General features: G+C 42.7%; 3 protein-coding genes across 5 annotated transcripts; 2 read left to right on the plus strand and 1 right to left on the minus strand.

Annotated features, from left to right (window-relative positions):
* Positions 1-508: 508 nt before the first annotated feature.
* LOC121550324 lies at positions 509-6628 on the minus strand. Of its 2 annotated transcripts, XM_045223303.1 has the most exons (4): positions 6344-6628; positions 3307-3806; positions 2935-3027; positions 509-1248 (listed from the first exon to the last, which is right to left on the minus strand). In XM_045223303.1, the coding sequence occupies exons 1-4, from the start codon at positions 6534-6536 to the stop codon at positions 730-732; spliced, it is 1305 nt and encodes a 434-aa protein (XP_045079238.1). In that variant the 5' UTR covers positions 6537-6628; the 3' UTR covers positions 509-729. The 2 variants fall into 2 exon arrangements, with proteins under 2 accessions (XP_045079238.1, XP_045079239.1); XM_045223304.1 differs by lacking the exon at positions 2935-3027.
* Positions 6629-7656: 1028 nt separating this feature from the next.
* Positions 7657-8105, plus strand: LOC121550805 (heat shock 70 kDa protein-like). Its single transcript, XM_045223337.1, has 2 exons — positions 7657-7672; positions 7828-8105. Exons 1-2 carry the CDS (start codon positions 7657-7659, stop codon positions 8103-8105), a joined length of 294 nt encoding a protein of 97 aa, XP_045079272.1.
* Positions 8106-8952: 847 nt separating this feature from the next.
* LOC123491637 (rab GTPase-binding effector protein 2-like) lies at positions 8953-19670 on the plus strand. Of its 2 annotated transcripts, XM_045223169.1 has the most exons (12): positions 8953-9162; positions 9923-10084; positions 10381-10463; positions 10592-10936; positions 12538-12621; positions 12723-12821; positions 12926-13045; positions 13162-13240; positions 13380-13391; positions 18030-18184; positions 18359-18475; positions 18663-19670. In XM_045223169.1, exons 1-12 carry the CDS (start codon positions 9126-9128, stop codon positions 18765-18767), a joined length of 1398 nt encoding a protein of 465 aa, XP_045079104.1. In that variant the 5' UTR covers positions 8953-9125; the 3' UTR covers positions 18768-19670. The 2 variants fall into 2 exon arrangements, with proteins under 2 accessions (XP_045079104.1, XP_045079105.1); XM_045223170.1 differs by lacking the exon at positions 8953-9162 and having other exon boundaries at positions 9993-10084; positions 10597-10936.
* The last annotated feature ends 420 nt before the right edge of the window (positions 19671-20090 follow it).

The following is a 20090-nucleotide window of genomic DNA, read 5'->3' on the forward strand; positions in this document are numbered from 1 at the left end:
TGGGATATTTTATGCTGATAAATGGTCAATTCATGATCTACCATGACCTTTTTCCGAATTGGTTAAAATAAAGTTAGGTTAAGGGGGTTAGGGTTATACGCTTAATAACCAAATCCCATACTTTACTCTTGAAATATATCTGTGACTTTATTCTCAAATTGTCGACATTATTCTCAAAATTGACTTTCTCTAAATTAAATGTTTTGTTTAATCTCAAAACATTGCCACCTTTTTACAGTACTTTTAATGCAACAACAAAAAATATCCAAGTACCACCATCCATAGATTTTTTTCTTTTCAATTGGCCCAAAAACTCCTCTGTAAAACATAGCCCTTATTTGAAGTGTTTCTAAAATCCCCTATGGGAAAAATGAATGGTGGAAAAACGATTGGAACCATTTCAGAGTTTCGGCTTGCTGTTGTCCACTTTAATGGCTCATCAAGGCGTGAACTGTGACCAGCCTCCATCACTACTGTAAGCCCAGTATTATAATAAACACACAGCATCTAGAGTACTTTTTCATCAACATCTGTGTTTTAATTAATAAAATAAATAGATTAGAAATAGATTTTTTTCAAGACTTTCAAAATGCAGATTTGTATTAGGGTCCTGTACTGTGTGACAAAAAACAACAGGACAATGAGATTTTTACTGTATGCAGATGATTGTAACCACCTCAGCTAGGAAAGGAAGTGATTATGAGATCGGTTTGCAATATGCCTAATTCCTTAGATAAGGGAGAGCAGTCCATGTCCAGACTTCCTCGGTGACCTCAAGTACTCATTTACTCTGTCTTTTATGTTTTTTCGGGTTGCATCACTCATGGAAGGAAACTTCTGAGACACAGTGGTCCTGATGAACATTCGGAGGTTCACCGGCAAGCCAAATTTGCCTCGTGATCCATCCCAGTTGGTATTCTGTTCCCACTCGCGGTATCTCTCCTCAGTTACGCATGCACGGAATAACAAAACAGCATACCGGTCCGGACGGCCCCCGCTGCGGTTGGTGAGCAGTTCATCATATTCTGGTGTCAGACGAGGAATGGAAATGTCAGGGTGAACCTTTGAGCGGTATACATCAGAGCGTTTCGGGTAAAGAGCGCCCTGCTGCTGGGCGTGTGCATACTCCTCCCCCTTCCTCTTTTGGCGCCATGCAGTGGACCGGGGCACAGCTGGGCGGCGGGAAGGTGGTGGGGAAAGAGTGGAGTCCATGGACTGGCTTGCTGTGGCAGCAGCGGGGCCTCGATCCTGCAGCACAGACGCAGAATTAGAATACCTATTATAATTCTACTTTAATCTATTCATATACAGTTGAAGTCGGAAGTTTACATACACCTTAGCCAAATACATTTAAACTCAGTTTTTCACAATTCCTGACATTTAATCCTAGTAAAAAGTCCCTGTCTTAGGTCAGTTAGGATCACCACTTTATTTTAAGAATGTGAAAATGTCAGAATAATAGTAGAGAGAATTATTTATTTCAGCTTTTATTACTTTCATCACATTCCCAGTGGGTCAGACGTTTACATACACTCAATTAGTATTTGGTAGCATTGCCTTTAAATTGTTTAACTTGGGTCAAACGTTTCGGGTAGCCTTCCACAAGCTTCCCACAATAAGTTGGGTGAATTTTGGCCCATTCCTCCTGACAGAGCTGGTGTAACGGAGTCAGGTTTGTAGGCCTCCTTGCTCGCACACGCTTTTTCAGTTCTGCCCACAAATGTTCTATAGGATTGAGGTCAGGGCTTTGTGATGGCCAGTCCAATATCTTGACTTTGTTGTCCTTAAGCCATTTTGCCACAACTTTAGAAGTATGCTTGGGGTCATTGTCCATTTGGAAGACCCATTTGCGACCAAGCTTTAACTTCCTGACTGATGTCTTGAGATGTTGCTTCAATATATCCACATAATTTTCCTTCCTCATGATGACATCAATTTTGTGAAGTGCACCTGTCCCTCCTGCAGAAAAGCACCCCCACAGCATGATGCTGCCACGGTTGGGATGGTGTTCTTCGGCTTGCAAGCTACCCCCTTTTTCCTCCAAACATAACGATGGTCATTATGGCCAAACATTTCTATTTTTGTTTCATCAGACCAGAGGACATTTCTCCAAAAAGTACGATCTTTGTCCCATGTGCAGTTGCAAACCATAGTCTGGCTTTCTTATGGCAGTTTTGGAGCAGTGGCTTCTTCCTTGCTGAGCGGCCTTTCAGGTTATGTCGATATAGGACTTGTTTTACTGTGGATATAGGTACCTGTTTCCTCCAGAATCTTCACAAGGTCCTTTGCTGTTGTTCTGGGATTGATTTGCACTTTTCGCACCAAAGCGCGTTCATCTCTAGGAGACAGAACGCGTCTCCTTCCTGAGCGGTATGACGGCTGCGTGGTCCCATGGTGTTTATACTTGCGTACTATTGTTTGTACAGATGAACGTGGTACATTCAGGCGTTTGGAAATTGCTCCCAAGGATGAACCAGACTTGTGGAGGTCTACAATTATTTTTCTGAGGTCTTGGCTGATTTCTTTTGATTTTCCCATGATGTCAAGCAGAGGCACTGAGTTTGAAGGTAGGCCTTGAAATACATCCACAGGTGCACCTCCAACTGTTTAAAGGCACAGTCAACTTAGTGTACGTAAACTTCTGACCCACTTTAATTGTGATACAGTGAATTATAAGTGAAATAATCTGTCTGTAAACAATTGTTGGAAAAATTACTTGTGTCATGCACAAAGTAGATGTCCTAACCGACTTGCCAAAACTATAGTTTGTTAACAATAGTTTTTAAATAGAAATTTGTGGAGTGGTTGAAAAACAAGTTTGAATGACTCCAACCTAAGTGTATGTAAACTTCCCGACTTCAACTGTACCTTCTCACTGATGGCTCAAAATATTATTCAAGTTACTTTCTTGGAATTCCCTTTCATTTCACAGACCTGCTGCCATTTCATTGCTCCATTTTCCCTTATGTGAATATTCTGATGCTTTACGAGAGTACTCTTCACCTTACAGCAATCACAGACCTGGCACTGGAAAGATTTCTCATCATGAGTCTCCATGTGCAGGTTCAGATTATATTTGCAAGAGAAATATTTGCACAAAATCAGACATTTCCATTTGATAAAATGTGTGTCAACGTTAGTTTCAAGATGATCTATTTTGTTTGGACATAAAGCGTTCTACACACACACACCACTGACAGGTTCTGTCTCACTAGTATGCACTCTAATCATAACAGAAAACTTGGTGTGAAAGGAATCCCCACATAACTTGCACCAATGAAGACCAGCAGTACCAATTTCACTGACCCGTGCTCTCTTTGATTCCGGTGGCTTTGACCCTGATGGAAGCTCTCCACTCGCCAGACGATCTACACTGAGGATTACACTGTTTTCACACTGAACAGCAGAACAGTGATTAAATACAGAGCGGAGCTGAGGTTCACTGGTTGGTTCTAATGACATGTAGCCATCTCCATCAGGTTCTGTTTTGATCTGTTCCGTTGAAGTGCTTGGTAGAGAGGCTCCCTGTCCATATTCCTCACCTTTGGTTTGGTAAATATGTGAAGGCTTAGTTGAGTCCTGATTCTGACACAAGCTTTTGACACAAGCAATAGTGAATATAACGTTAGGGTCTTTGGACTCCAGAGCATGAAGATGCTCTCTCCCATGACTGGTCCTGAGCTCCTGTTCATAAATCTGTGTGGGCTCTGGGTCCTCCATCCCCAGACTGGGGCTCCACTCCTCCTCACAGTGCTGCTGCTCAGGAGGAACCTTTTCAGAGACAGGGAGAGTGAGCTGCTGTAGGTCTGGAGGAAGGATGAAACAGATGACTAAGTGAATTCAGTTGACAAAAATAATAAACCAAGACAACATAATTGTGCCCCCCCCTCCTCTCCTCACATCTGTGAAGCTATACATGTACTTGGTGATTTACTTAAAGGGTGTATATGAAACAAGGGGTAATGGAGAAGGAAACCCTTCACCAGGCACCACAGTATTGTTTTTCTGACTATTGATTAAAATGATATGCCTAAAAATGTATCTATATGAATTTTAAACCAACGGTTTGCAAAGTACTTTTGAACGTTCGGGACGTTTGGCGTTCTGAAACAATGGACTTTGACGTCACTCAAGGGAACCAGTCAATCAACTGCAGCATATTAACCAGAAAATTGATAGCCCATTGCCTAATACCAGAATTAAGATGGACCTGCCTATTCATTCATATAGGCATCTGATTCTAGAAATACAAATAAATCTCTATTTTGAGCATCCATATGCAACATGCCTACATGATCAATGGCTTGCGATTCCCATTTGCAGAGATGATCATGCAACGCATGCTAGCAGTCGGGAGCTATATTGGTGGATAACCTTACCTACTTCATTGCATAATAAATCGCTGTAGAAAAATTCATCATGAACTCATTTAGGCCTACTGGAACATGACAGGTAGCCAAAGGCAGGCTACCTCTTTTTATTGCTAGTTATTGATTTATTAAAATGACCGTAGCATTTCTGTTGTCAATACTTCGACCACAATACAGTAGCCTAGTAACTACAGTAGCGTAGTTGAAAGGTGGCTGTAGCAGTGGAGACGAGGGAGCTTGAGGCTATTACAAGCGGCACTCTGCCCATCAATCAGGTGGTGGTTCATTTGAATTTAGAAAATGCTCCCTTTTTAAAAAGAAATAAATGTTTTGCTCCATGAAGTAATCCAACAATGTGTACGCTGGCATCTTGTCTATGTCATTGATTGAGACAGGTGGGTCCACCCAAAAGTGCCGCATGTCATGATGACACTCACCTGTCTCGATCAATGAGAGAAGATTTGAAATAGACAAAATGGCGGCATACACATCGTTGGATTACTTCATGGAGTAAAACGTATTTTAATAACGGAGCATTTAAATGATCCACCTGCAACTGGACACAGACATTTTAGAATTCTCATTCTCAATTCGTTTGGCCGAATTGAGAATGAAAAGTATCGCCAAGTTAAGGTTGGTTGAAAATTCTCTGTGCTACGCCAAACAATATTATCCTGTAACGGGTCATGGAGAATCACATTAACCTGTTACAAATCTATTTATACTGAACAAAAATATAAACACAACATGTAAAGTATTGGTCCTATGTTTCATGAGCCAAAATAAAAGATCCCAGAAAATGTCCATATGCACAAAAAAGCTTATTTCTCTCAAATGTTGTGCACAAATGTGTTCACATCCCTGTTAGTGAGCATTTCTCCTTTGCCAAGATAATCCATCCACCTGACAGGTGTGGCATATCAAGAAGCTGATTAAACAGCATGATCATTACACAGGTGCAACTTGTGATGGTGACAAGAAATGTGCAGTTGTCACAGGTTTTGAGGGAGTGTGCAATCGACATGCTGACTGCAGGAATGTCCACCAGAGCTGTTGCCACAGAATTTGTTAATTTCTCTACCATAAGCCTGGTGGACAACGTCGTTTTAGAGAATTTGGCAGTATGGCCAACCGGCCTCACAACCGCAGACCACGTGTATGGCGTAGTGTGGGCGAGCCATTTGCTGATGTCAACGTTGTGAACAGAGTGCCCCATGGTGGCGGTGGGGTTATGGTATGGGCAGGCATAAACTACGGACTACGAACCCAAATTGCATTTTATCGATGGCAATTTAAATGCACAAAAATACCATCTCTACCATAAGCTGCCTCCAACGTCGTTTTAGAGAATTTGGCAGTACGTCCAACTGGCCTCACAACCGCAGACCACGAGTAACCACGCCAGCCCAGGACCTCCACATCTGGCTTCTTCACCTGCGGGATTATCTGAGACCTGCCACCCGGACAGCTAACGAAATTGAGGAATATTTCTGTCTGTAATAAAGCCCTTTTGTGAGGAAAAACTAATTCTGATTGGCTGGGCCTGGCTCAACAGTGGGTGGGCCTGGCTCCTAAGTGGGTTGGCCTATGCCCTCCCATAGCTGCGACCCTGCCCAGTCATGTGAAATCCATAGATTAGGGCCTGATTGACTGATTTCCTTATATGAACTGTAACTCAGTAAAATCGTTAGTTGTTGCACGTTGAGTTTATATTTTTGTTCATATGCCACCAGTTTAGCGAGTGGTTACGCCAGTCATGCCACAGCGCAATTGACAGAAACCAACTGTTTTTCTGCAAATGCACGTAAAAAGTAGTTTAAAACTAAGTTTTACTTTTAAAATTAGGTGAAATTAGATTGCTATTGGCTGTGAATAGGCTACTGGGTGGGTGGTTGTTGAGTTGTTTTCTAACAGTTGTTTGCCCTGCTAAAATGTTTCATATACACACACTTTAATCAATTTACGTTACTAACCTGCTCTATGCAACTTTATCACTGGTTTAAGAACGATATCAAGCAGCTTCCGTAGCTTCTCGTTCTCCTCCTTTGAACGAGTGATTTCTTCCTGGTACTCTGCCACCGTTTTTTCAACAGCCCCAATTATCTCATCAGCAGCCGCTGTTAATCGTTCATTGAGAAGCACTCTCAGCAACGATATTTTAGCCATTTTTGCAGAATGAAAGTCGTTGTTCTGTACTGTCCGAACAAAATTTCACATTGACTCTCTTCCTACGGAACAGCACAAAACAATGCAGTTGCTCGCATGCTCTGTTCCGCGTTTATCGACTGAGTGGCGTGACAAAAGTTGCATTACCGCCACCTGCTGTGGAGTTTGTGGAATGGGTTATCTGATTCAATCGTGGTGTCAATAAAGCGACTAGTAGCAAAGATTTGAAATGAATTGATCCATGAGTAATAATAATCATTGCCTTTAGATGTTATTCAACGTTGGATACTTAAGCAATAAGGCCGAGCGGGTGTGGTATATGGCCAATATACCATAGCTAAGGGCTGTTCTTAAGCAAGATGCAACGCGGAGTGCCTGGATAAGGCCCTAACCTAACCATGGTATATTGGCAATCTACCACAAACCCCCGAGGTGCGTTATTGCTAATATAAACTGGATACCAATGTAATTAGAGCAGTAAAAATACATGTTTTTTCATACCCGTTGTATACGGTCTGATAGACCATGGCTTTCAGCCAATCAGCATTCAGGGCTCGAACTACCCAGTTTATAATAATACATTATTCATTGTCAAAGTTCACGGCACAAATATTCTTCCACAAGTAATTCTGGACAGGTCTCCGTGCCTCTGGAACCGAAAGACCACCGCACAGGAAGCTGCGCTCTCATTGGTCAGTATAGTAGAGCCCTGCATTGCATGAATTTTAAGCCCGAGCCCTACCCATGCCCGCGACGTTACCCTACCCAGGCCCGATTGCTTCTGTCAAATTTAAGGCCCGGCCCTGCCCGAAACCCGAAATCAGAAATAACTTCCTCCATTAGTAAATCATTAGCTGCTCCTCTCTGTCTCACTCGCTCCCTGCACGCTGCTTACTCTGCATGCGCTCTGCTTATGGCGGCTCTGGGTCTGTGAGTATCCACGGCTCTGCTTGGGCTGCTCAATGATGAGACGAAATAGTAGTTAGCTGAGCTACTTTTTGTCACTCTAAACTCCGACAAAACTCAAGTAACATTATTATTTTCTGCGAAATAATATATCCTGTTTTTTATTTGACAAGATTGAAGCACTTATGACACCATGTTATGACCTTAGTCAGATATGACTGTACTGCGCTGTACGGGCTTGGGTTGGGTAGCAGAGCTCTATAGTTTAGTCAGAGAGTTGAGAAATGTCGAGAAATCAAAAGGGATGGTGTAAATTGGTGACGTTCGTTCGTTCGTTCAGTTTCAAACACCTTTCAACGAGACCTCTACGTTCACAAACTGTAAGTAACTTTCATTATATTAATAAATGGCTGTAACAAGATCGAGGTGACCTTTGACATCGACGGCAATGGCATTCTGAACGTATCAGCGGTGGACAAGAGCATGGGCAAAGAGAACAAGATCACCATCACCAACGACAAGGGGCGGCTCAGCAAAGAAGATATTGAGAGGATGGTGCAGGATGCCGACAAATACAAAGCTGAGGACGACGCACAGAGGGAGAAGATAGCAGCCAAGAACTCCCTGGAGTCGTACGCCTTCAATATGAAGAATATGAAATAAGTTTATAGGTCTGTTGGCTGTTTCCTTCTCATCATAGCAGATTCAGTATTCACAAAAAATATATAAATAATGGAAACAATACCATTAAATATTGTAAACAAAACTTTGATAGATTTCTAAACCACCAGAGAGAGGAGAGAAGGTGAAGACACCTTAATGGCCACTATTTATCAACTCTTTATTCTGTGATAACATCTGATACAATCACTATGGTCATTCTTGGAAAAAGAGGCACATTTCTGGTTATCACAAAAGTAAAATCGTTACATTTCTGGCACATATTAGGTCTATAAAAAAAAAGGAATACAGGTCACATTTTCCTTACTTTATGCTTATTGGTGTCAAGCTCAGAGAACCAAATATAATTGATTTGGAATAATTAATATTCCTTGGGTCACTGAAGGAAAGTACTAGATGAAAACCGTTATTTTATTATAATGTATATCTTTTCATATTTTATTTGGGGTATAGGGGAGGGTCACATATATTTTTTCAAGCGTTCAGGGAGGGTCAGGAAAAAAATATTTTACTGAAGGGAGGGCCACCATTTTCATTTCAGAGAGATCCGATTTTCTCCAGGTATCCCTCATTATAAATAACGTACAGTCAATTATAAAAAATATTTGAGACAGCTACGCAAAATTCGTGGCAGGAACAGACATACGGAAACTTGAAGACAGCACTTTCTAGCTGTATTCAAAATACAGCTTCTCTCCCTTTCAAAAAAATGCTTGGCATTTTAATAGAATACATATTATGACTCGCTCATCCCATGTCAATACGGTAGTTGAACTGGGAAGAATAAGGGAATATTCAATGCAGTCGTCAACATTTAGGAAGGATGTTCACGTAATATCCGTAGGCTTAAACCGGGGAAAGTTATTTCCTGAAGTTGACCAGGAGTGAATAAGTCCTACTTTGAGCTCTCACACCAACCAAACCCTAAACAAACACTAGATGATTTTCACGACTAAGACATTTGGTGCCATTACAGAACAGCTCGGACACAAATGATTGATAATGGAACCGTCAGAGAAATATCAGAATGACGACAATGGTAAGAACGTCACCTAGCTAGCCATCAACAAGTGCTTTAGCTAGGCTAGCTTGATTGCTAGCTAACTAACCCTTAGTGAAAGCCAAAACTCACAAATGCGTTTGCATTTCGGAATGTAGATACAGATCACTAAAAATGTACAAAATGTTGCTATTGCTGGAGCTGTCACTTGCTGAGTGAACTCTTTTGACCTTTCTGTTACTGCCACAAAGTCAAAATTGGCTATATCGTAAAGATTAATAAACGAAAATGTACTTTTTGGTATTAATTTAAGGTTGGAGTTAGGCATACGGTTAGGGTTAGGTTTAAAATCAGATTTTAAGAAGATAAATTGTAGAAATAGGCGGGGGTTTAGCCATAATAATTATGATTTTGTGGAGACGTCAGTCAACCTAGTTAGAAGCTGTGGCAGTTGTGTGCCAAGGATTGCCTTGTCTCTACTGAGACACAGCCAAAACAATGTTATGTCAGTTCGATTGTCAACAGGTGATTGATAACAGCTCCTGTTGTATTATTGTACACATATTATTACATTCATGAATTGCTTTGCATGTGGTGTTTTGCAATGTTATTGACATTGGAAGGAATAGCCTGTGTAGTAGGCCTAAGTGCAATTGCTTGCATGATCATTCTTTATGCAGCTCAAAGATATTTTGAAGTTAGTCTCTCTCTGGGACTGTTGAACTCCATTCACAACCTTGTATTGTCCTACATTCACCATAAACAGATCTCATGTTATCTCAATTTTTCTGCTTATCAGATGCAATGGAGAGCTTGCAGGCCCAGCTAGCAGATTGCAGAGCGCAACTGGAGCACTGGCAGGGCGTGGCGACGATCTGCGAACTAAGCAAACAGGAGGAGCTGGGAGAGCTGCAGAGACAGTGTGACCAGGAGATGCAGTCTCTTCAGGAGGCCCTTAGAGGTCAGAGAGAGAGATACACACAGTGTGACCAAGAGATGCAGTCAGAGGTGGAAGACACCTTTTCTACATACCAGTGTTTCCCTACCATTGTATAGATGGGGCAGGCCCACTCTCTCTTGTGAGAAAGGTCGCTCCATGCCTTCTATTCATCATCTGTTCCCAATGGGGGCTATGGTCAAAAGTATTGCACTAGATAGGGAATAGGGTGCCATTTGGGACATAGAGAATGTGTAGGACCTACCTAGATGGTCTGTTATTGTCTGTCATCATCTCCTTTCTCTCTCTTCTATTCTCAGAGACTGCTTCTCAGTATGAGGCTAGAATATCTACTCTGCAGTCTGAGCGTGCCCAGTGGAGGAGAGCCAGTGTGCAGTCTCAGGTGTGTGTGTGTTCACCTCAATGTTACTAAACCCATTTCCTTGTCTCTGACCTTTTTCTCTCTCTCTCTCTCTCTCTCTCTCTCTCTCTCTCTCTCTCTCTCTCTCTCTCTCTCTCTCTCTCTCTCAGGGCAGTGTAAAGAAGGACAGGTTGGAGGCAGGAGCTATACAGTGCGAGGGCCAGTCGACAGACTCTCCCACCAATAGCCTCAGAGAGCCAGGAACGGACGGATGGGATAGCCCGCCGGGGGAGGGTGAAGGGGCGGGGCTGGAGGGCTATTTCTCCCAGAACTGTGACTCCGCTTCTTTCTCCTCATTCTCCTTGGACACCCCCTCACTGCCCCGCCGCCCACCCCCCCAGGAAGACACCGCCTCCTTGGTCTCCACGGGAACCCTGGTGCCCGAGGCCATCTACCTGCCCCCGCCCGGCCACCGTCTGGTCACACACACCGAATGGGACTCGCTTAACACACAGGTGAACACACACACACACACACACACTTTGACATCAATTCACTAAGCAAACAAGTGAGCACTAGCCACACAATCACACTCCATCTAGGACTTATACTGAACAAAAATATAAACACAACATGTAAAGTGTTGGTCCCATGTTTCATGAGCTGAAATAAAAGATCCCAGAAATGTTCCATACACACAAAAAGCTTATTTCTCTCAAATGTTGTGCACACATTTGTTTACATCCCTGTTAGTGAGCATTTCTTCTTTGCCAAGATAATCCATCCACCTGACAGGTGTGGCATATCAAGAAGCTGCTTAAACAGCATGATCATTACACAGATGCTGGGGACAATAAAAGGCCAATCTAAAATGTGCAGTTGTCACACAACACAATGCACAGATGTCTCAAGTTTTGAGGGAGCATGCAATTGGAATGCTGACTGCAGGAATGTCCACCAGAGCTGTTGCCAGAGATTTGAATGTTAATTTCTCTACCATAAGCCGCCTCCAACGTAGTTTTAGGGAATTTGGCAGTACGTCCAACCGGCCTCACAACCGCAGACCACGTGTAACCACGCCAGCCCAGGACCTCCACATCCGACGACTTCACCTGCGGGATTGTCTGAGACCAGCCATCCGGACAGCTGATGAAACTGTGGGTTTGCACAAACAAAGAATTTCTGCACAAACTGTCTGAAACCGTCTTCGGGAAGCTCATCTGCGTGCTTGTCGTCCTCAACAAGGTCTTGACCTGAATGCAGTTCGGCGTCGTAACCGACTTCAGTGGGCAAATGCTCACCTTCAATGGCCACTGGCACGCTGGAGAAGTGTGCTCTTCACGGATTAATCCCGGTTTCAACTGTACCGTGCAGATGGCCGACAGTGTGTATGGCGTTGTGTGGGCGAGCGGTTTGCTGATGTCAACGTTGTGAACAGAGTGCCCGATGGTGGTGGGGTTATGGTATGGGCAGGCATAAGCTACGGACAATGAACACAATTGCATTTTATCGATGGCAATTTGAATGCACAGAGAGACTGTGACGATATCCTGAGGCCCATTGTCGTGCCATTCATCCGCCAACATATACGACAGCGTGTTCCAGTTGCCGCCAATATCCAGCAACTTTGCACAGCCATTGAAGAGGAGTGGGATAACATTCCACAGGCCACAATCAACAGCCTGATCAACTCTATACGATGGAGATGTGTCGCGCTGCATGAGGCAAATGGTGGTCACACCAGATACTGCTTTTCTGATCCACACCCCAAAACATTTTTAGGGGCATCTCTGAAACAGACAGATGTATACCTGTATTCCCAGTCATGTAAAATCCATAGATAAGGGCCTAATGAATTTATTTCCATTGATTGATTTCGTTATATGAACTATAACTCAGTCAAATGTTTGAAATTGTTGCATGTTGCATTTATCTGTGAAAACAGTCAAACACACCAACGTTGGCTATCAAACGGTGAGCGGAACTGTACAGGTCTGGAGTGGACTCATGACGTCTGATCTGTAAATGGTGTGGACTCATGACCTGTGGTGTGGTGTGGACTCATTATCTCTGATGTGGACTCATGGCGTCTGATGTGGTGTGGTCTGATGTGCAGGTTGTGGAGCTGGAGGGAGAGCTGAGTCGACTGAGGGAAGAGAGGACAGAGCTGAACATACAGACTACTGAGACACACAAACACGTACTCACACCTTTACACACATGGCATATACTGTATATTGAGAAACGTCAGTTATCCACGGAATTGAATGTGAATGTTACTGTATGTCTCGTGTGTGTTAGGTCTCAGTTCTCCAGTCTCAGGTTCAGACCTCAGAGGCCCTCCTACAGGAGCTGCAGAAATCTTTCAACCAATCACAGAATGCCGTCCATAGCAGGCTGGTGAGTGACAGGCACCTGGTCCAACCAGGGAGGAGGGGGATGAGGTCCATGTAGTGTGTGTGTTTGAGGTGTTTTGTGTGTGTACTTGTGTGTTGTGTTCCCAGGCGGAGCTGTCTCTCTCTCAGAGGAGGGTGTGTAGCGAGCTGTCCAGGCTAAAAGGGGAGGAGATCGAGGAGACGGATGGGGCAGGGGACGCCAACACACCACTTGGTCCTACACTACAGGTACAGTGTGTGTGTGTATATGCGTGCACGTTTGTGTGTGTTCATACAGTCTAGAATCATTGAAATACATAGGAAACATACTATTACTGAATGCACTACTGTACTCCCACCTGTAGGGGGCACACAGTGAGGAGAGGCTGCGTATCGAGATCGTCAACCTGAAGGAACAACTGGAGACCCGTGTGGAGGAGAGCGGTCTGTTCATCTGCCTTTCCTTCGCTCTTTCCTTGTGTTTTTGTTTCTTTCTTTGTGTTGATGAGTGTAATAGAAACTGGCAGCTGTATGTTGGTTTTTAACCATTCTCTCTTTCTCTCCCCTGGTACTGCCTCAACAGAAGTTTTACAAGGTGAGTGGGCATTGTTATGTGTGTGTGTGTGTGTGAGAGAGAGAGAATTTGTAAGTGTGTGGTACAGAAGGCCATAGGAATTAATCAGTAATGCATCACACACAGGCAGTTGATAACAAGCGTTGACCGTAGTAAAATCATAGGTTGTGTTAGAGTAGTTAGCCTAACGAAGCCGACTGTAGACGGAAGTTGACAAGTGAAGTCGGGGGAGGTGCATCTGCCACAGCCGAAAGTCGGACACTGTAGTGGTTTTCCAACAGCAAGGCTCAGATCAACATGGTAGTGTCAACATAGCTGCTAACGTTTATGAAAGGTTTTCTTTATAAATGTCTAAATAAACTTTTCTTTACCCCCAAATCACACACTCACAAACTGAAAACATAACGTACTTTCTGAAGTGCCTTCAGAAAGTATTCACACCCTTTGACTTTTTCCACATATTGTTGTGTAACAGCCTAAATTTAAAATTAATTAAATTGAGATTTATTGTCACTGGCCTACACACAATACCCCGTAATGTCAAAGTAGAATTGTTTTTTGAAATTTGTACAAATTAATTTAAAATGGAAAGCTGAAATGTGACCCACCACCTGGATTCGGTCTTATGTAGCAACATTTGAAATTGTGTTTTTCACATTGGATAAAAGTAGAGACTCAGAGCTAGATAATACACTACAGTTCAGGAACAATAGGAAAATAACCCCACTTTTGAGAAAATGGCCCGTGAATGTTTTGGTACACCTGGAGAGCTCTTCTTTGTCTACACCCATTCAGCATCGTTCACACTTGCTTAAGCCTCACCCATCTCTTTAAGGATTCACATGTGAGGCCAAGTGCTAAACAGAGTGCTAAACAGAGTGCTAAACAGAGTGCTAAACAGAGTGAAGACGGTAGTGTAGTAAACATCCAAAGATTAAATCTAAAAGTGTTGAAAGTAATAGCAAAAAGTAGTAGTAAAAATACACTTTATCTAGTCCTTGGCCTATATCCTAATCTGACTTTGGTGCAGGTCATGTTGTTCTTCACATTACTGTCTCTGGTAAACACACACTATATCAAATAAAATCAAAGGTAATTTGTCACATGCACAAGATCCAGAAGGTGTAAACGGTACAGTGAAATGGTTACTTACATAGTGGAGTCTTTTGTTTAGACATGTAGCTAGCTAGCTAAACAATGAACCAAAATCCCAACTCATACTACCATGCACCAGGCATGAATCTGCAGGTAGCTAAAGCTAACCAACTAGGTTCAATGTTAGCTAACTAGCTAACATTAGGCTAAAACTAGCAATGCAAATGGCTTTCTGAGATACAAATAATATTACTACACAGATCATACATGTAACGTTAGCTAGCGAGCCAGCCAGCTAGCTAACAGTACGCTTTAACTTGCAATGAAAACAACTTTCTGACAAAATTAGAAAATGTAACTAGACTCTTACCTGTATAAATGGATGAACGCTTCTCCCCCTGTCATGGATTCCATGGTTGCCCTTAGTTTGAAGATGTAATCCGGAGACAGGTGTTTTATACAACAGCCTCCAGTGATCTCTTTTTGACTCTCTCTGTATTTGGCAATCATCTCTCTGCTTCCACTGGGCATTCCACTGATTTCAAAGCTCGGTCAACTTCTTTTGTGTCAACAACACTGTTGATCGCCGTTTCTTCCCCCATCACAGTCATCAGAAGACTCTACAATGTCTGGTTCAATTCAAATGTTTTTACCTAAATCCGTGATTTTCTCATTGTCTGATTCATTTTCAGAGTCAGCATGGCATTTCCCACTGATCTTAGTCGATAGCGCTATTAACTTCAGGGCAGCAATGCAACATTTTTCAGTTCTTCATGATATCTTTCAAAAAAAGCTGCGGTAGAAAGGATTATCCACACATACTGAACAGCTCATGTTATAGACAGAAGCATGCTACATGGCAGACCAATCCGAACTCATCTCTCGGCATGTCCAGCCCATCCATTATCTCAACCAATCATGGCTAGCGGGAAGGTTTCTGTATTTTTCCGTGGCTAAACCAACTAGGCTCCTTTTTGAACAATTTTATTCTTATTTACAGATGGCATTCAAGTTTGTTATTAAGGTACATGAAAGTTCAGAAAAACGCATTTGGATTAAAAAAATATACGTTAAAATGACTCTCCTGTGAAGTAGTGACGTGCAACATACGCCCAGCTTGTTAAAACAAGTTACAAATGTCTTGAGTCTATAAGTATTGTTATGGCAAGTTCAGGATAAAAAATGTGCTAAACAAGAAGTTGCATGGACTCACTCTGTGTGCAATAATAGTGTTTAATAACCCCCTAGAGTCAATGTCCGCACCTCTGCGAAAATCTAGTTAACATAATAAAAAAGATCCCCATCAAAATCTGTCTGTTTAAATTAGAGAGATCTGTTTTTTTGCATGGGCTGCATCTCAATCCACCGCATCCGCCAGTGGCAGCCTTCCGCATCTGAGGTGGAAGGTGGCCGAGCTACAGCGGTGTTTGTCAGACCATGAGACATCCCGAAAATCGGTCTTCTCATGAAAACATCTGTAGTGTCCGAACGGTTTGGCCTACATGAAACTCTTACGAACACGATGGTGTTCTCCGTTTAGCTCTACTACCCCCACAAGCGCCACGTATGAAGTCAGTACCGCCGATCTGTCAACTTCTGTCTGTAGCGTCCGATCAGTTTGGTCTACACAGTAATATGACCCCTCTATGCAAAGGTGAGACTCTTGCAAACACGTACATGTCGGTTGTTTTGACGCCCACAAGCCTCACAAGACTCGTCTGAAGGTAGCCCGGTACCAGTAAAAAATATGAATGGAAGTATATATGGAAGTAGTGTAGCACCAATTTTATTTTGTCCCAAAATGTTTTCATAATTTCCTATCGGTCTCTCTCAGATATAGGACAGACACTTTAAAACAAACTTCAATTTGATTTATTTTTTGACTATCTGTTTTTCCATGTATCAATCTGTTATTTGATGCATTTCTATGGGCTAATAGCAGTAAGGCCAAATTTGATGTTTTATCAAATCATATATATTTTTTATATCTAAAAGGGGTCCTAAAATTCTAAATCAAATAGCTAAATTATCCTTGGTATGACCATCTTAAAAAACAATTCCATATGTTACCTAATTGACAGAGTGAAAAGAAGGAAGTGTACAGAATAAAACATATTCCAAAAGATGCATCCTGTTTGTATCAAGGCACTAAAGTAATACTGCAAAAAATGTGGCAAAGCAATTCACTTTTTGGCCTGAATACAAAGTCTTATGTTTGGGGCAAATCCAAAAGAACATATAACTGAGTACCACTCCATATTTTCAAGTATAATGGTTGCTGCATCATGTTATGGGTATGCTTGTAATCGTTAAGGACTGGGGAATTTTTCTGTATAAAAAATAAACGGAATGGAGCTAAGCACAAGCAAAATTCTAGAGGAAAACCTGGTTCAGTCTGCTTTCCACCAGACACTGGGAGATTAATTCACCTTTCAGCGGGACAATAACCTAAAACACAAGGCCAAATCTACACTGGAGTTGCTTACCAAGAAGACATTGACATTTCCTGAGTGTCTGAGTTACAGTTTTGACTTAAATCAGGGTGAATATCTATGGCAAGACATAAATGGTTTTCTAACAATGATCAACAACCAATTTGACAGAGCTTGAAGAATTTATAAAATAAAAATGGGCAAATATTGTACAATCCAGGTGTGCAAAGCTCTTAGAGCAGGGGTGTCAAATTCATTCCATGGAGGGCCTAGTGTATGCTGGTTTTTAGTTTTTTTCCTTTCAATTAAGACAACCAGGTGAGGGGAGTTCCTTACTAATTAGTGACCTTAATTCATCAATCAAGTACAAGGGAGGAGTGAAAACCCTCGGCCCCCCGTGGAATGAGTTTGACGCGTGGCCTAGAGACTTACCCAGAAAGACTCACAGCTGTTATCGCTGCCAACGGGGATTCTAACATGTATTGACTCAGGGGTGTGAATACTTATGTAAATTATATATTTCTGTATTTAATTTTCAATCAATTTGTTAACATTTCAAAAAACATGTTTTCACTTTGTCATTATGGTGTATTGTGGGTCAGAAAAAAAAATCTATATAATCCATTTTTGAATTCAGGCTGTAATGTGGAATAAGTCAAGGGGTATGAATACTTTCTGAAGGTATTGTATAATGCATTTGTTAGAGAGAGGTTTCATATCACTTTCATTTGTGTACCCTGTAACTTTAGAATCGCGGCAATGTTGGTTCCTGTTTCAGTCACGTCTTTGGTCGTGTTCGCGTGGGTCAACCAAAAACGTTGATTGGTTGACAAGTAGTGCCTCCCAGTAGCCAGGCGATGGCAGCATGGTGCCGTCGGTGAAAAGCAACTGCAGCAATTGAAGGAGACTTGCATCAAAAACCGCATGACCTTTGATCACATGGTTTTTGTGAAGTTCATGCAGTTATCCACATAATGTAATACATTTTGAAAGGCGGTGACTTGACAAAGCGTATCCGCACGAACACGCCCATTGTCTTTCCCTTGTGAAAGAGGTCTTCTGACCTCGATGGGACTTCCTTGTTAAATAAAGGTTTGATAAAAATAGTCCTGTTGACCTTTGCCCTCTGCAGTGCAGCTGTCCAGTCTGAAGACAGAGATGGAGCGGGTCCAGTGTCAGAAGGAGAAGCTGCAGTTGGAGCTACAGACCTGTCACACCGAGCTACAAGGCCTCAGGGTGGCGCTCTCACACCTACAGGGAGACAGCAAGACTCTCAGCCATGACAAGGTACTGTACAGGGGGACCAGGGATAGAGGTGTGTGTGTGCGTCCATGTTATACCTGTTGTGTACTTATCTTTCCTACTTTGGGAACACGAACATGTTACTGTAGCTCTCTCCCTTTCTTTCCCCCTCTCTCACCCTCACCATTCTCACTCCCTTTCTCTCCATCTCCCTCCCAGGCGTCCCTCCAGCAACAGTGTTTGGAGCTGCGTAGCCAGAACATCAGTATGCGTTCTCAGATGGACACCAGCCAGACGGTGCAAAGGGACTTTGTCCAGCTTTCGCAGTCACTGCAGGTACAGTACACTGATTCAGGACCAGCACACTCAGGGTGTATTCACATTGGGTTGGTTTATGTTAGTTTACAGCACTGATCTAGGACCAGTCCAGCTGGATTCCATTTCATGTTTGGTCAATAATCAAATGACCATGAGCCTTCCTCATCGTCTCTCTCCCCCTCCGTCCTTCATCCCTTTCTTCTAGGTGAAGCTGGAGTTGATTCGTCAGGCTGAAACTCTGGACCAGGTCAGGGACATCTTGGAGGAGGGGCTTCCTGAAGAGGGTGCCCCGCCCACTGATGCCACGTGAGCCTATCAGAGCAGCACAACAGAGCCAAAGCGACAGGAGAAACAGAAAGTATTCCAAAGGTGACCAATAAGAACGAGGCTGGACACGAAGAGCAACAGTAACCATGGAGAAAGATTGACCACTATCATGACTATCCCCACGTTGAAGAGGAGTGGGCTGAGCAAGGTGCTGTGCATAATCACTGATATACAAATCACCTTGCATTCCAGACACTCCTTATTAGATTGAGATCTGTGCTGGCCTTGTTCAGGCCAATCCTCTTCAACATTGGGAATCACTGCCTCGGCTTGTATTGTGACTTGGAATATTTGTACTTTGGAGCTGTTCAATGATGTTCAGATTCTTTCCATATTTGGGAGTTTTTTAAAATGTAATTTCTCATGTTCAATGACCAAACACTCATTCTATGACCAAACTTAACCCCCTTTTTTAACTGGACTCATTGAGATAACTTGAATATTTGTATTGAAGTTCCTGACTCGACATTCCCGCCAGTCAGATGTGATGAGAAACATTCCATTACAGCATTATTGGAAGTCACTAAAATGTTGAAAAAAGGCCAGTATCTACTGTAAGTTATACCGTATTATGATACTTCTGACGCATGGAAATACACATATGCACACACTCACCCACCTCTCAGGACCAGCGGGCAACACACACACTTTGCTTGACTTCCAATCATTGATCTAAAAGCACTGCCCTTGTTGATACCAGCGAGTAACACTAAAAACCCTGTTCCCAACCACTCCAGTGACACAATAACCTTCATACCTTTTTAGACTTTACCACTTTTGTACATGAAGAATAAGAGATAAGAAACTTATAAAAGAATGTGAATGAATTTGACATTCTCTTGTTGATACTAATTGCCTTAATATATAAATATACATTGAAAGACCACTCATTGCAGGATCATGTTCTTCTTGTGTAATTGTTTGCAGAGAGAGGTGTATGTGAGTTTATTCACCCTGTTATACAGCTGTGAAGCATGGATCCCTTATAGTCGGCACATGAAAACCCAGGAGGCCTTCCACATAAAGTGCCTCCACATAAAGTGCCTCCAGAAGATCCTCTGTGTTACCTGGCAGGACAGAGTACCCCACACCGAGGTACTGAAACGGGCTGGCAGTGGTAGCATGCAGTCCACCTTAAAAAAATCACCAACTAAGATGGCTTGGTCATGTCATCTGCATGCCAGAGGGCACATGAAGGCCAACGCTCTGCTGGTGCCAGAAGAAGCGGATGAAGGACCGAATTAAAACCACTCTGAAGAGGTGGAAGATCAATCCATCCAGTATAGAGGACCTACCCTCCTGCCGA

The sequence above is a fragment of the Coregonus clupeaformis genome, chromosome 10 (assembly GCF_020615455.1).
Source record: "Coregonus clupeaformis isolate EN_2021a chromosome 10, ASM2061545v1, whole genome shotgun sequence".
NCBI lineage: Eukaryota > Metazoa > Chordata > Actinopteri > Salmoniformes > Salmonidae > Coregonus > Coregonus clupeaformis.

Coding starts and splice junctions, on each gene's coding strand:
- LOC121550324 (XM_045223303.1), bottom strand. CDS start 6,536: ATGGCTAAAATATCGTTGCTGAGAGTGCTTCTCAATGAACGATTAACA. Junction 3,807..6,343: donor GATAAAGTTGCATAGAGCAG/GTTAGTAACGTA, acceptor TCCTTCCTCCAG/ACCTACAGCAGCTCACTCTC. Junction 3,028..3,306: donor CGGAATCAAAGAGAGCACGG/GTCAGTGAAATT, acceptor AAATCTTTCCAG/TGCCAGGTCTGTGATTGCTG.
- LOC123491637 (XM_045223169.1), top strand. CDS start 9,126: ATGGAACCGTCAGAGAAATATCAGAATGACGACAATG. Junction 10,085..10,380: donor TCTTCAGGAGGCCCTTAGAG/GTCAGAGAGAGA, acceptor TTCTATTCTCAG/AGACTGCTTCTCAGTATGAG. Junction 10,464..10,591: donor GAGCCAGTGTGCAGTCTCAG/GTGTGTGTGTGT, acceptor TCTCTCTCTCAG/GGCAGTGTAAAGAAGGACAG.